Source organism: Saccoglossus kowalevskii, chromosome 11, assembly GCF_978046115.1.
Source record: "Saccoglossus kowalevskii chromosome 11, keSacKowa6.1, whole genome shotgun sequence".
Taxonomy (NCBI): Eukaryota; Metazoa; Hemichordata; class Enteropneusta; family Harrimaniidae; genus Saccoglossus; species Saccoglossus kowalevskii.
Window position 1 is genome coordinate 17,414,775 of NC_140651.1, and position 15,388 is coordinate 17,430,162.

General features: G+C 36.5%; 2 protein-coding genes across 2 annotated transcripts in view; one reads left to right on the forward strand and one right to left on the reverse strand.

Moving 5' to 3' along the window:
• LOC100377606 (pyridoxal kinase-like) overlaps window positions 1-7,972 on the forward strand; it is a 28,993-nt gene extending 21,021 nt beyond the window's left edge. Inside the window, exon 7 of the mRNA XM_006812076.3 lies at window positions 3,759-7,972. Within this exon, the coding sequence (XP_006812139.1) occupies window positions 3,759-3,877 (119 nt within the window). The 3' untranslated portion in view covers window positions 3,878-7,972. The remainder of the gene's footprint in view (window positions 1-3,758) is intronic.
• LOC100377456 (inositol polyphosphate 5-phosphatase OCRL-like) overlaps window positions 7,973-15,388 on the reverse strand; it is a 40,720-nt gene continuing 33,304 nt past the window's right edge. The window contains exons 20-23 of the mRNA XM_085504955.1: window positions 15,252-15,336; window positions 12,087-12,214; window positions 11,260-11,371; window positions 7,973-10,940 (exon numbers count right to left, since the gene is read on the reverse strand). Coding sequence (XP_085361081.1) covers window positions 10,789-10,940; window positions 11,260-11,371; window positions 12,087-12,214; window positions 15,252-15,336 — 477 coding nt within the window. The 3' untranslated portion in view covers window positions 7,973-10,788. The remainder of the gene's footprint in view (window positions 10,941-11,259; window positions 11,372-12,086; window positions 12,215-15,251; window positions 15,337-15,388) is intronic.

Here is a 15,388-nt window from a genome sequence, read left to right on the forward strand (position 1 = left end):
CCCACAATTACAAGTTGTTAAATTGAGAGAATAAATGTATGGACTAATATTTGAGACTTATTTTGGTGTAAACAACTCGCGTTTGATTAATTCCCACAATTACAAGTTCTTAAATTGACAGAATGAATGTATGGACAAATATTGACCATTATATTTGTGAGTAAATACCTGTTGTTTAATTAATTTCCACCTCTACAAGGTTGAGAGAATAAATGTGTCGACAAATATTTGATACTTATTTAGGTGTAAGAACTCGTGTTTGACCAACTTCCACCATTGCAAGTTGTTAAAATAATGAAATAAATATACTGGTATCATTGGATATTTGATTTAATTGTGAAACTTTCTAACAAAATGTTAACTGCTGGCTTCGAACCCTCAATCAACAATTCCGCAGACACAGTATAAATTCAACAACACCACAGAAGATATTCGTCTGTTGCCTGAATTGTTTTCGTAATATAGGGAACGCCATCGACACTTTAACAAAACTTACCTTGACTTGGGTCTTGTTTATCTCTTGTCACAATCTGGAAACTGTTGAACAAATCGCGCGTCGTCCAGTTTAAGACGTTAGTTATTTTATTATTTATTCATTCAATTTTGTATGGTGGAGTTTTGTGAGGTTTATTATTTTTTTGCGACGTTCTTTGTTTACTTGTTTACAGTTTGAGAGATTTCAGTTTATTTGATTTACGTTTTTACGGTAGCTCTGAGCGGGACTCGAACCCACTGTCTTTTCAAGCTAATTTTGTTTTATTTTGATGGCACGCTTGTGTACCACGCCACGACGTTGGTCGTTAAGTGGTGTTCATTTTTCTAACTACTCCAGTGTTCCGATGAGTTGAACGGAAAAGCCAAAACGATTGCTGGTTTCTGATTGCTTCGGTTCTGGTGAGTGTGTATCTAGTGTGATTCGAACCCATGTCGTTTGTATTGGGCGTTTTTTTATTTCCCATGTTGGCTACGCCGTAATATGCAACCACTTCCCCGTTTTATTGTGATTTTGAGTGTTTAATGATGTCTTCCTCACCCGTCACGCCATGACCCAGTTTCAACCACACAGCCATTTTGCAACACAGTTAGTGACCCTCGGCGTCACCCGACTGACTATATGAGCGTTCTGTTCAACTGTTAAGCTAGGATTTATTACCGTTATTATCATTATATTGTCACGCGATTTTTTTTACCTTATGTGTAATGTCTTAAAGGCCCAGGTATACTATAAATACGCTCCTAAACAATAGGGATTATTTCCTTGCTTGTTACGCTGTAGTAAACAGCTCCAGCCAAGCTCCAGTAAAAACGCGTTTTCTCGAACTTACATGTCTATTATGTCGTGCCAAAGTGGATGCATGTGACTATGAATATCACAGCAGTGACTGTGTGTAGTATTTATGACAATAAATAGTGTACGAGCTGAGATTTTGGCGGATAAAAGTAAAAAACATGAACCGGGGAAAGGGATGCGCGACTAATCTTGAATAATTACTATTGTCAATCAAAGTCACGTGATGTTGGACCGCTGGAACAGGATGCGTCATAGGCTATGCAAGTGTTTACTACCATGCATTAGAATAGCCACACCTCCAATTCACACTTGCCCGGGGCAAGTGAATTGGGCCTTTAAGTATCTTTATTGTAATTTGTATATACCAATTCGTATATACCGAGGAAACGACCCCGATTGAAGGTCATGTATTTTATGACGTCACCAATTCGTGTGTAGGTACTGCTTCTAGATCTGTGCCTATTCCAGTCCTTTTATATATATATATGCTGAAAGAATTCACGCACACGGGTGGTAAGAATCTGGCAGGTCTGACAGTTTAATAAGGTTTGTAGAAAATTCCTGAGTAGTGCAGGTGAAATTCTGTTTTGTGTGGTTGCGACCATACCGTTTCTATTCGGTCGTGTACTTTAGTGACTTGCGAGTCACGTGTCAGACTGCTTGGCCCTTCCACACGTGACAATCGCTGTCTGCCATCTTGAGTTATTTTACCTTTTGTTAATAATCTATGCTATGCTGTATTATTATGTAAAGCCACAAACAGCCAACCTTAACCGTGAAGACTCAGCACAGGGAAATATTGAACCAAGAGATGTCTAACAACTTTTACACTGTGTGGCTTCAATGGACGCACTTGGTACTTTGCAACAATCATTGATTGGGTTATCTATTCTACTTGTGGCCAAGAGTTTTAACCATATAAAAAATATTTCCACAGTTCTCCAAAAAGATATAGGTTTGCAGGTCATTGCTTGTGAGCTAGATATGGAGTCAAAAAGAGAAAAGACCAAAAGTGAACAACTCAAATCACGCCTTGGCTTGTTTATTCTGACTTTACTCCCTAAATCACGTACCTTGCACAAACACGGTCGTAACAACTCAAATCACGCCTTGGCTTGTTTATTCTGACTTTACTCCCTAAATCACGTACCTTGCACAAACACGGTCGTAACAACTCAAATCACGCCTTGGCTTGTTTATTCTGACTTTACTCCCTAAATCACGTACCTTGCACAAACACGGTTGTAATAACTCAAATCACGCCTTGGCTTGTTTATTCTGACTTTACTCCCTAAATCACGTACCTTGCACAAACACGGTCGTAACAACTCAAATCACGCCTTGGCTTGTTTATTCTGACTTTACTCCCTAAATCACGTACCTTGCACAAACACGGTCGTAACAACTCAAATCACGCCTTGGCTTGTTTATTCTGACTTTACTCCCTAAATCACGTACCTTGCACAAACACGGTCGTAACAACTCAAATCACGCCTTGGCTTGTTTATTCTGACTTTACTCCCTAAATCACGTACCTTGCACAAACACGGTCGTAACAACTCAAATCACGCCTTGGCTTGTTTATTCTGACTTTACTCCCTAAATCACGTACCTTGCACAAACACGGTCGTAACAACTCAAATCACGCCTTGGCTTGTTTATTCTGACTTTACTCCCTAAATCACGTACCTCGCACAAACACGGTCGTAACAACTCAAATCATGCCTTGGCTTGTTTATTCTGACTTTACTCCCTAAATCACGTACCTTGCACAAACACGGTTGTAACAACACTGGGGATTTGATACAGTCTCTGGCGCCATTCCTATGGCTTCTAACTTAAACAAAAGATTAACTCCTCTGACCTATAGGTGGCGCTCACACAACATCTTCAAAATATCTAAAATTGATGACTTTACGTACATTACATATTGATTAACAGTTGCATATCAGTCCTCATAAATCATATGGTCGCTAGTCAATGGACTTTTTATTCCCGGTGTTTTATCTGAAATGCAATGTATGAGGGCGCATTTCAATCATGTCAGTGTGAAGACAAAGTGTTGACTAAACATGGCAAAATGTTTTTTCTGCAAATCTGTGTTTTGTTAGTCTCCATCATGGAAAGTCCAAAATAGGAACAATCACTTGTTTATATCAATTTTGTAGAAGTTTGAACTGAAAAAACATATTTGTTTTCTGGCTAGAATTTTATCACACACATGTAGTTTCAACAAAATTAAAACAGTATTTTGATCTTTAAAACCTGGTTTTGGGGTTGAAACTGGTTCAAATGCTATGAAAAATCTACTTAGTGGTATAGAACCTACATGTATCTGTTTTTCTGTGATCCAATTGAGGATGGCTGACTAGCAGCCATTTTTTTTGTTCTTTGCAGTAAATTGTTTTTTTTTTGTCTGTGACACCAGTAGTGTTTTACTGATTTATTTGACTTTTTTTTTTTCTAGAGCGAGCTGGTCCCGGCAATAAACCAACCGTAGGACAGATTGAATTAAGACTCATTAGTTGTAAAGATGATATTGAGCATCCGGGGAATAACGTGAAAGCTACAGTGATGGAAGTATAGCGCCCTCATTACCACTGAATTATTACAATCATGGCAATACATATTACAATAGACTTGTATACATACGTGTATATGATCATTTAGTTATTCAGGACTTTAGAAAAACAGAACCACAATGGATCACACATCAAAGTTTAAAAAAATGCATTGAAAGAGTGAGGCATGAGCCAGGCCAGAAATTTATGAAATAACGGTATGTAAATTTAATATTCACGTATGTTGCAATAATGATCTCAAGAGGTATGATCTGAGAAGTTCTATGCACCGTAAAAACTCTAAAATTTCGACCACTTTTAAATATTTCCTTTTGGAAAACTGTTGGGATTTTCAATAAAATTACAAATAAATTACAAAAATTCGCCAAATAATTAGGTGGTTGAATTTTTAAAGTAGATGAGTTTTTCCAGTATTTGCTGCAATCAAATATACTGTAAAATGACTAATTTTCACTGGGTTTGTATTTCGCTGATTTACCATTTCAGGCATATTCAGCGGGTTTAAATTCACGGTTTCGTCATTTAGATAATGTGTTCTATGCTAAATTTTACATATTCACTGGGTTTTAATTTAGCGCATTTTCCAGTCAGCGAAATAAGCAAAATTAAAACCCAGTCAAAATTATTCCTTTTCCAGTATTTGAACTGATGGTGTGACAAAAGAAAAAGATGAGATTATCGTTAAGATTCAAAAATGAATTTTTATTTTTTTAAATGTATATTTGCCTTGCAAATTTGTGTTACATCTTTAATTTGAATACAGTGAATCATCATCTTATACCACCAATCACATGCCCTTATCTCATAAGTTCTTGTCCACATATCTATGTATACCGGTAAAATACAACTTGACCTACCCTAAAACACCTATAGTAGAGAACAATAGAACACAAGTGGACTATGGACTTGTTTTATGTCAAATGAAACTCTATAAACAAAACACTTTATTCTGAACAATTTCTCAGTCTTGTTGATGTATGGTATTTCCAGTAATGCAAGAAAAGTTATTTGTTGTGTGTGTTTTTTGGATTTCCTTCGTTGAAGCATATCTCAGGAGTACATCGGTAGCGCTTGTCATTTATCTGTTTATAAGTATTGTAACGGACACATGGACTTGTGTCAATTTTACGAAAAGTGGACACAGCACTGAACAATTCAAATGGATACAGTAACAAGTACAGTGTTGTGCTTTTCTGTCCCAAATAGTTTGTCTGTTACATTTATTTTTGCAGAACCGATAAGTATAAAAATGATATATTTATAATATTATTCAAATTTGAGTCATTATATATGAAATTGTTTTCAATATGTATCTATTTATGTCGCTATTATATATCGCATTGAAACTGATACGCATCAAATTTGAGTGAATACTGTACATGCATTAATTATTCACTGGGTTTTAATTTTGCTATTTTTACTGATAAGTAAAATCCAATAAATTAAATCTACAGGTACATGTAAAATAACAATCATTGTTTCCCCTGGCAAATTCGTGAACTTAGAACACAGTGAATATTTTCAAAACCTCAAAATAGTAAAATTGTCAGTACCGGTACCGGTATATGCATAAAATTGGAACTGATCAAATTTTAAGCCTTCAAGTTCCAAGTAGGCTGATGCTACTCATTGGAAAACTGTGTTTTTAATATACCGGTAATTTGCTTTTTGTATTCCCTGCAATTAGGTGTGAGTAATTATTTGCTAGAAGACTATTTTTGTTGTATAATTATTTTTAATGCACATTTTAAGTTAATTTATGCACACTCAGATTAATGTTCTCCTTCAGTATAGATGGTCAGTCTGAATAACATTTATAAAGCAATGGTAGCTACGTAATTTGCATAAACAATGTGTTATATGCGTTAGGGACGACGTCAAAAGATCGATGTCGGATAAAAAACTTATTTGCTTTAGTTTGGGGGTGGGGGGGGGGGGGTTGGCCTCAAAAGGTTTCCATCCTACAAAAACGATTTTATTTTTTAATGAAGTCAAAAAAAACTTGGAGTATTTATAGTTCGTTTTTTTCTGTTCAATCATAGACAAAAATAACAGAAAGTGAAAAAAAAACACCCAAGACGAGAAAACGGTTTGGCCCGAGTGTAAATATGTGCGTCAAATGAAATCAATTTCAGGGCAGACCTAGAGCATCCGCAGAACCCAGAAAGTAGTTTGCGCATGCGTATATTTCGCTTCATTATTACAACCAACTGCTATGCCATACTACTGTCCGATTATCAATTTGTATTTAATGGTGAATGTAGTCTGACGCCATGATCAATATTTATCAATTAAGTTTCAGTGGGAGGTAGGGGGTTTGGGGAAAAAACTAAAAGAATTAAGTTTTTTATCCGACATCGATCTTTTGACATCGTCCCTTATGTACCAATATCACAACCCATACCTCACAAAAATAGTTGGTACACATCCTTACCTATGTAGTCGGAATAGAATGGGCTATGTTCCGGAGTTGTCTACTGTAAAATACTTTTATTTTACCTGGATTTAATTTTCGCTGAAAAGACTTTCTGCATGTTTTGCATGGAATTTATTTTCACTGATTTTTGACAAGTTGAATGTAAAATATAGGAAAAATGGTATATTCGCTGGATTTAATTTTCACTGAATCATTCCTTCAGCGAAAATAGCAAAAATTAATTCCAAGCAAAAAATCAAAAATAAAGTATTTTACAGTATTTCTAGAAATCAAAATGTATTTTTGTAAAAGTGAATGTAGGAAAACACGATAACGGGGAGTTTTTGTGAAATAAACAAGGAAATATTTTTTCTAAGGATTCTATTCTGTTGCAAAAACCACTGTAGAATGTGAATGCATGATACAACACGATATATAATCGTAAAATGCAAATATGGTGTACTTCTGTTCTCACTCTTAAAAATGAGTGACATTTTTGCAACACTTGTTCAGAAGCTTTTACAAATTACTGGGTACCAATTTCTTTTTGTGAGGGACTTCTCAGATTACACCCTAAATTGACAAACTAAAATTTTTGCAAAGATCTCAAGATATCACTTTATAAGCAAAGTTATTTCATGATGTATCTTCTAATACTTGTCCACCACAGAAAATAGTTAGTCAGAATTTCGAACCATGATGGATTGACCACATTTTAGGGCATCATTGATCATGTTTCTATTAATTTTGCAGGAGATTGAAGGTTATATTTTCCTTAGAAGTTTATTTCAACATCTGCTGTAATAAGTAACTTGAGATGTTTGTACTAGTTTTATTACTGTAAAAATACTTTATTTTAGCTGGAATTTATTTTTGTTGAAAAGACTTTTGGGTGTATGGAATTTATTTTCACTGATTTTGACGAGTTGAATGTAAAATATAGTAAAATATTCGTTTGATTTTATTTTGACTGAATCATTCCTTCAGCGAAAATTAATTCCAATGAAAATAAAGTATTTAAAAGTATTGAGGTGCAGTCATCTACATCCACAAAGTAATGGCCGCCTTGCTGTATTCATATCTTAACACTTTCCTGTTGGTTTATCAAAATGAATGTAGTGTATCGTATAATTATGTGGTATGCAGCATTGTGGGTACTGGAAGTGACATCATGCAGCATTGTGGGTACTGGAAATGACATGCTGCATTGTGGGTACTGGAAGTGACATCGTGCAGCATTGTGGGTACTGGAAGTGCCATCATGCAGCATTGTGGGTACTGGAAGTGCCATCATGCAGCATTGTGGGTACTGGAAGTGCCATCATGCAGCATTATGAGTACTGGAAGTGCCATCATGCAGCATTGTGGGTACTGGAAGTCACATCATGCAGCATTGTGGGTACTGGAAGTCACATCATGCAGCATTGTAGGTGCTGGAAGTGGCATACGGGATGCTAATTTTTGTCAAATCAAATGTTTTTAAATTACAAAACTTTTCTAAAGCAATAATTGCCTGGTTTGAAATGATAAAAAATTGAAATAATGTCAGCTTTTCTCTGCAAATTATCAGCTTCATGTTTTAACTTGTGTACATAGTAAATCTGACAGTGCCCTCAAGTGCTTGCATGATGAATAATAGTATTTGTTTTTATTAAGTATGTGAATAAATGAATTCTAAAACCATTGATTTTGTGTACATTTTATTGCCACTCGTAAACAGATTCCATGAATGTAATTACAAGAAACTTATTTATGGACTTTAAAGGAAAATTATTTACAACAGATAAGTTGTTACACTGCACATACAGAATTTAAAAAATATTCTAAATGTTTACGTAATGTAAGCACAAGTTCTTGGATACAGGATACATAATTCTGAAATTATGGAGTAATTTTATGAATCATAAATATGAAAAAAAAAAAGTGGTTCTGAAGTTGATAACCATGTCAGCTCGTGTTTTCGAGTGCTGTACAAAATTATCCTTGTATGCTCATGCACATCCTTATAAGGTAACATTATGCAGATGAACCAGTCATCAAGTTTATAATCATGAAGTGTGCAAAGCCATTCCTTATATGGTCATGCACATCCTTATAAGGTAACATTATGCAGATGAACCAGTCATATCAAGTTTATAATCATGAAGTGTGCAAAGCCATTCCTTATATGGTCATGCACATCCTTATAAGGTAACATTATGCAGATGAACCAGTCATATCAAGTTTATAATCATGAAGTGTGCAAAGCCATTCCTTATATGGTCATGCACATCCTTATAAGGTAACATTATGCAGATGAACCAGTCATATCAAGTTTATAATCATGAAGTGTGCAAAGCCATTCCTTATATGGTGCAACATAAATGGTAAAGCAACTTCAATAATTAATACAAAATATTATAACTGAAGTGTATTTACTAGTTGTCAAGGCATGAAATGAAGCATGTATATTGATATTGATAAAAACAAAGTTGAGATTCACCGATAAAATAAATGAGTGAAAGCAATAAATAAAAAGATTATATCAAAAGAAAAATCTGACTAAATAGAACTGATTTTTTTTGAGTGACCAGCAAGCGCCATACATGTAGATTATTGTTAATTCTAAGATCACCTTGATCATGTCTCAAGCTAATTAATATTTTAATTAATCAATTTAAAAAAAAAAAAAATTAACATTTATTATTTTACACCCACATGATACACAACTTATGAGCCTTTTGAGTTCTAATCATGCAACAATGTTGAGACGCGCATGGCAAACCAGTCAACAACTTTGTTTAGAATGCCCGAAACAAAATGGCGGTGATTGTACTCCATGCAGCAATAAGCAAAAATAAAATTAAAGGGTTGTGGTTGTCACACAGCACATGTTCGAATTGCATTTAAACAAACAATGTATTTTACATATGTTACGAGTCCCATATCGTACACTCTATGGTACGTAACATACAATCACAATTGTTTTAGTAAAAATAACGATTTACGAATATAAAGAAAACCACCATTATTTGATTGTATATTCAAATGACAGATATGCAAATTAGAAACTTGCTATGCCGAATATTTTCTGGTACATTAATTTTACTATGCATTCACTCTAATAACAGAAAAATACAAAATGAATGAAAACAATCACCATGGGTGCAAACAAATGTAAATAAACCACATCTAAGATATCTTGATGATAGATATGAAAGCATTGTTGGGAATAGCCATAAAACTGAATTAATTATCAAATAAATTAACATATGACATGAATACAAACTCATGGAGATTTCAGTAATGCAAATTAAGTTGAAACTGAGATATAGTTTTAGTGATACAATTACCTAGTATATAAGAAAACTAATAAAACTAATCTGACTGGCCATTATAAACTATGAAATCATTTACTGGCACAGAAATTGATATTCCTGAAAAGCAATTTGACATATGACATGAAATTTCTAGTAGGTTTCTGAGATGCAAAATAATTATTTTAGCTGGAATTAATTTTCACTAAATTGAGTTTTTGGTCTTGTATGGAATTATGGTATTTTCACTGATATTTGACGAGTTGAATGTGAAATATAAAAAAAAAAGAAGGTATATTCACTGAATATTATTTTCACTGAATCAAAAATAGTGACAGCAAAAATAGTGAAAATAAAGTCTTTTACAGTATTTACTTTGCTTGCATTGTATTCACCGAATTACACCAAGCAACAATTCAATAATCTACAGTAGTACTGTATATCATATTAGTCGAGCCCAGATTCTTGAGAAATCAGTGGACCAAATTTGAGCATACAAATAATACAAACATGCATACAGATGTCATCATGACATTAGCCCCTATTTTGTGCTCTGCACACACAACAGCAGCGGCAAAAAATGCATAAATATAAAATTTAAATTCTTTTGAATTATTAATTGTATACACCTGGTGAGTAATTAAGTTTTTTTTTTTATAAAAAAAAATTATTATAGCACTCCAGAAATAGTAAATTAATGTCAGGATAAAGAGTTATTTTTTGAAATGTACATAATCTGATGAAAGGATTATTCTTGCTTTAAAATTAAAAACGACTACTACAGTTTTGTTGAATATCAATATTTGACACTCAGCTATTTGATAATTGACCCAGAATTACAAATTTAAACTTGATTATTTATTTTTCATATTTCTTTCTAGATCAGTACTGGATGTCTGCAAAACTGGACACAACCAATAGATGAGTTGGAGTAAAAAAAAAAAAAAAAAAAAAGTCCCTAAAAAATGTTCTGTATTGTTAATGTGTCTGTCACTAACTTTTATTTCTGGTTTCCATGACAACTAGAATTTGTTAATTATTGATTTGTAGATAAGATTTATTATATTTACATATTTATATCTTCATGAATCTGAGAATTATTCAGGTTATAAGTTTTGGCCGTTTCACCTTTATATAAAAAGCGCCACTAAGTGGTGAATTGCATAATTTAAACAATCAACCTGTGAGGGCACTGTAGTAATGTTACTCGTCATATTCGTTAACAATGAAGTTATAAACAAATGATGCCTTTTTCCTGGCAATTTGTTGTATAGCTGCTTGTCTTCTGTTGGGGGGTACTTGGAGAACTTCCTTTCCCGGTGGTGGTCTCAAGAACAATTCACCTAGCAATGTAGCTACAAGAAAAACCAAAGAATAGTATATTTAGTTTAAATAGCTGAATCATTTCTCAACTTTTTATCATCTCATTAATGTATTCATAATTTATTATCATCATATTCTCAGATTCATGAAGATATAAATTAGTGCCCCATAATTTTTGCAGTCATCATCAATATTATCATCATCATTATCACTGTCATCATTATCACTGTCATCATCATCATCATCATCATCATCATCATCATTATCATCATCATCATCATCACCACCTCATCATCAATATTATCATCATCATCATTGTCATCATTTACACTAAATTCAAATTATACTCACCAAGTGTTTTCTCATGCAGTTTGCTCTCTTCCTTATATAGCAGTAACTCCCTGGCAAATGCTGTTAAATATTTAAAAACATTCCGATGGCTCCTAGGAATCTGTGATAGCACCTGTCATCAAAAAGGTAGATTCAGAGGCGTGGTTCTTAATGTCAGAATGTTAAAGGGTGGTGGTCGTCAAACCCTGCATGTGTATCATTTATGCTGATAAACATTGACTCTCCCACAATCAAGTGTGCTCTTCTCATGGAAATCACAAGTTTTTGATATGTGTGCGACGTCAACTAATTATCTTTGGTGACTCGTTCAATACCTTCCAGCCACGAAAGAAATTACCGAAGTAAAGCTTGGTAATGTCTCAGCTTGTACTCATTTGTCTGTGCAACAGTCGCCATCTTTGTTTATATGAGACCCATATCTCGCACAGAGTGCACCACACTTTAACATATTAACATTGCATGACCCCCCCCCCCCCAACCACGCATGAAAATGCATCTGGATTACGCATAGCTTCTCTGCCATTTACGCTTCATAAATTTTAAGCGAAGCTTGGACCCCCCCCCCCCCCCAATACATTTTGCTGGATCCGCCCCTGGCACATTTGCATATTCATAAAAAACAGTTTTACTAAGCTCAGCACATGTTACGAACGGTAAGTTAATATCTTGTACAACTGGTCGTGAAATAAAATGGTGTCATTATAAATAGTATCAAACAGATCACACCAGTAAAGTCAACAAAGCTCAGAAATGTACAACAGTTACAATTACGTCTCAAACCTGTCATTTAAATGTATATACATTGTAGTAGCAGAGAAAACACTGACCTGTTTACAAAGTACAAAGTTATTGGAACAATCCAGACATTTCTGGTAATACACATATGGTATGACTGGCTCTCGTAACGCCGCAATGAACTCCAATAAAGCTTCCGCAACAGAATGAATGCTACCGGCTATAAAGCGATGAAGGTTAAGGTGAATACAGGCGTGATCAACAAAGAAATTCTTTCTTCAAATCCAATGGAAAAAGATACAATGTAACAGAGGTATGCAATCAAAATACAATGTGTTGCTTTCACCTGCTGGGTTGAACCAACAGAGGAAGGCAGAGACACAAGTAAGTAAGCACGTATTCTTGTTTCAGACACAGATTGCCATGTGAATGTCATGTGAGTGTTGCTTGCTACACTATCCCCCTGATTTGGTAAACACTCAATAGTTTTATTATAATATGACTGAAACATGAATATAAAATTCAAATAGGACAAAACCCTTGTTTAGTTGCAGCTGTAATTCTGCACAATGTTCAAGGATTCTGGTCATTTAACTAGGGGGGTTTCCAGAATTCTGGTCATTTAACTAGGGGGGTTCCAGGATTCTGGTCATTTAACTAGGGGGGTTTCCAGGATTCTGGTCATTTAACTAGGGGGGTTTCCAGGATTCTGGTCATTTAACTAGGGGGTTCCAGGATTCTGATCATTTAACTAGGGGGGTACCAGGATTCTGATCATTTAACTAGGGGGTTCCAGGATTCTGGTCATTTAGCTAGGGGGGTTTCCAGGATTCTGATCATTTAACTAGGGGGGTTTCCAGGTTTCTGGTCATTTAACTAGGGGGGTTTCCAGGATTCTGGTCATTTAACTAGGGGGGTTTCCAGGATTCTGGTCATTTAGCTAGGGGGGTTTCCAGGATTCTGATCATTTAACTAGGGGGGTTTCCAGGATTCTGGTCATTTAACTAGGGGGGTTTCCAGGATTCTGGTCATTTAACTAGGGGGGTTTCCAGGATTCTGGTCATTTAGCTAGGGGGTTTCCAGGATTCTGATCATTTAACTAGGGGGGTTTCCAGGATTCTGGTCATTTAACGAGGGGGTTTCCAGGATTCTGGTCATTTAACTAGGGGGGTTTCCAGGATTCTGGTCATTTAGCTAGGGGGGTTTCCAGGATTCTGGTCATTTAACTAGGGGGGTTTCCAGGATTCTGGTCATTTAACGAGGGGGGTTCCAGGATTCTGGTCATTTAACGAGGGGGTTCCAGGATTCTGGTCATTTAACGAGGGGGTTTCCAGGATTCTGGTCATTTAACTAGGGGGGTTTCCAGGATTCTGGTCATTTAACTAGGGGGGTTTCCAGGATTCTGGTCATTTAACTAGGGGGGTTTCCAGGATTCTGGTCATTTAACTAGGGGGGTTTCCAGGATTCTGGTCATTTAACTAGGGGGGTTTCCAGGATTCTGGTCATTTAACTAGGGGGGTTTCCAGGATTCTGGTCATTTAACTAGGGGGGTTTCCAGGATTCTGGTCATTTAACTAGGGGGGTTTCCAGGATTCTGGTCATTTAACTAGGGGGGTTTCCAGGATTCTGGTCATTTAACTAGGGGGGTTCCAGGATTCTGGTCATTTAACTAGGGGGGTTTCCAGGATTCTGGTCATTTAACTAGGGGGTTCCAGGATTCTGATCATTTAACTAGGGGGGTACCAGGATTCTGATCATTTAACTAGGGGGTTCCAGGATTCTGGTCATTTAGCTAGGGGGGTTTCCAGGATTCTGATCATTTAACTAGGGGGTTTCCAGGATTCTGGTCATTTAACTAGGGGGGTTTCCAGGATTCTGGTCATTTAACTAGGGGGGTTTCCAGGATTCTGGTCATTTAACTAGGGGGTTCCAGAATTCTGGTCATTTAACTAGGGGGGTTCCAGGATTCTGGTCATTTAACTAGGGGGGTTTCCAGGATTCTGGTCATTTAACTAGGGGGGTTTCCAGGATTCTGGTCATTTAACTAGGGGGGTTTCCAGGATTCTGGTCATTTAACTAGGGGGTTCCAGGATTCTGATCATTTAACTAGGGGGGTACCAGGATTCTGATCATTTAACTAGGGGGTTCCAGGATTCTGGTCATTTAGCTAGGGGGGTTTCCAGGATTCTGATCATTTAACTAGGGGGGTTTCCAGGATTCTGGTCATTTAACTAGGGGGGTTTCCAGGATTCTGGTCATTTAACTAGGGGGGTTTCCAGGATTCTGGTCATTTAGCTAGGGGGGTTTCCAGGATTCTGATCATTTAACTAGGGGGGTTTCCAGGATTCTGGTCATTTAACTAGGGGGGTTTCCAGGATTCTGGTCATTTAACTAGGGGGGTTTCCAGGATTCTGGTCATTTAGCTAGGGGGTTTCCAGGATTCTGATCATTTAACTAGGGGGGTTTCCAGGATTCTGGTCATTTAACGAGGGGGTTTCCAGGATTCTGGTCATTTAACGAGGGGGTTTCCAGGATTCTGGTCATTTAACTAGGGGGGTTTCCAGGATTCTGGTCATTTAGCTAGGGGGGTTTCCAGGATTCTGGTCATTTAGCTAGGGGGGTTTCCAGGATTCTGGTCATTTAACTAGGGGGGTTTCCAGGATTCTGGTCATTTAACGAGGGGGGTTCCAGGATTCTGGTCATTTAACGAGGGGGTTCCAGGATTCTGGTCATTTAACGAGGGGGTTTTCAGGATTCTGGTCATTTAACTAGGGGGGTTTCCAGGATTCTGGTCATTTAACTAGGGGGGTTTCCAGGATTCTGGTCATTTAACTAGGGGGGTTTCCAGGATTCTGGTCATTTAACTAGGGGGGTTTCCAGGATTCTGGTCATTTAACTAGGGGGGTTTCCAGGATTCTGGTCATTTAACTAGGGGGGTTTCCAGGATTCTGGTCATTTAACGAGGGGGGTTCCATGATTCTGGTCATTTAACGAGGGGGTTCCATGATTCTGGTCATTTAACGAGGGGGTTCCATGATTCTGGTCATTTAACTAGGGGGGTTCCAGGATTCTGGTCATTTAACAAGGGGGTTTCAGGATTCTGGTCACTTAACGAGGGGGTTCCAGGATTCTGGTCAAGGTTCCAGGATTCTGATGATTTAATTAGGGAGTTCCAAGATTCTGGTCATTTAAATAGGGTTATATGACTTGGGTCCTTGGATTCATTTCATTGACTGAATTTTGAAGTTAAAGGATACGCATTTCATCCGGTACACTGGTATCCAGACAGTCTCTGATCTGTATGAACTCTGGATGCAGTCCACCCTGGTCAAACAAATGTGCCTGGAAAATATGGAGAGAAAAATTTATTTCATATAGTTTTAATGTATCATTG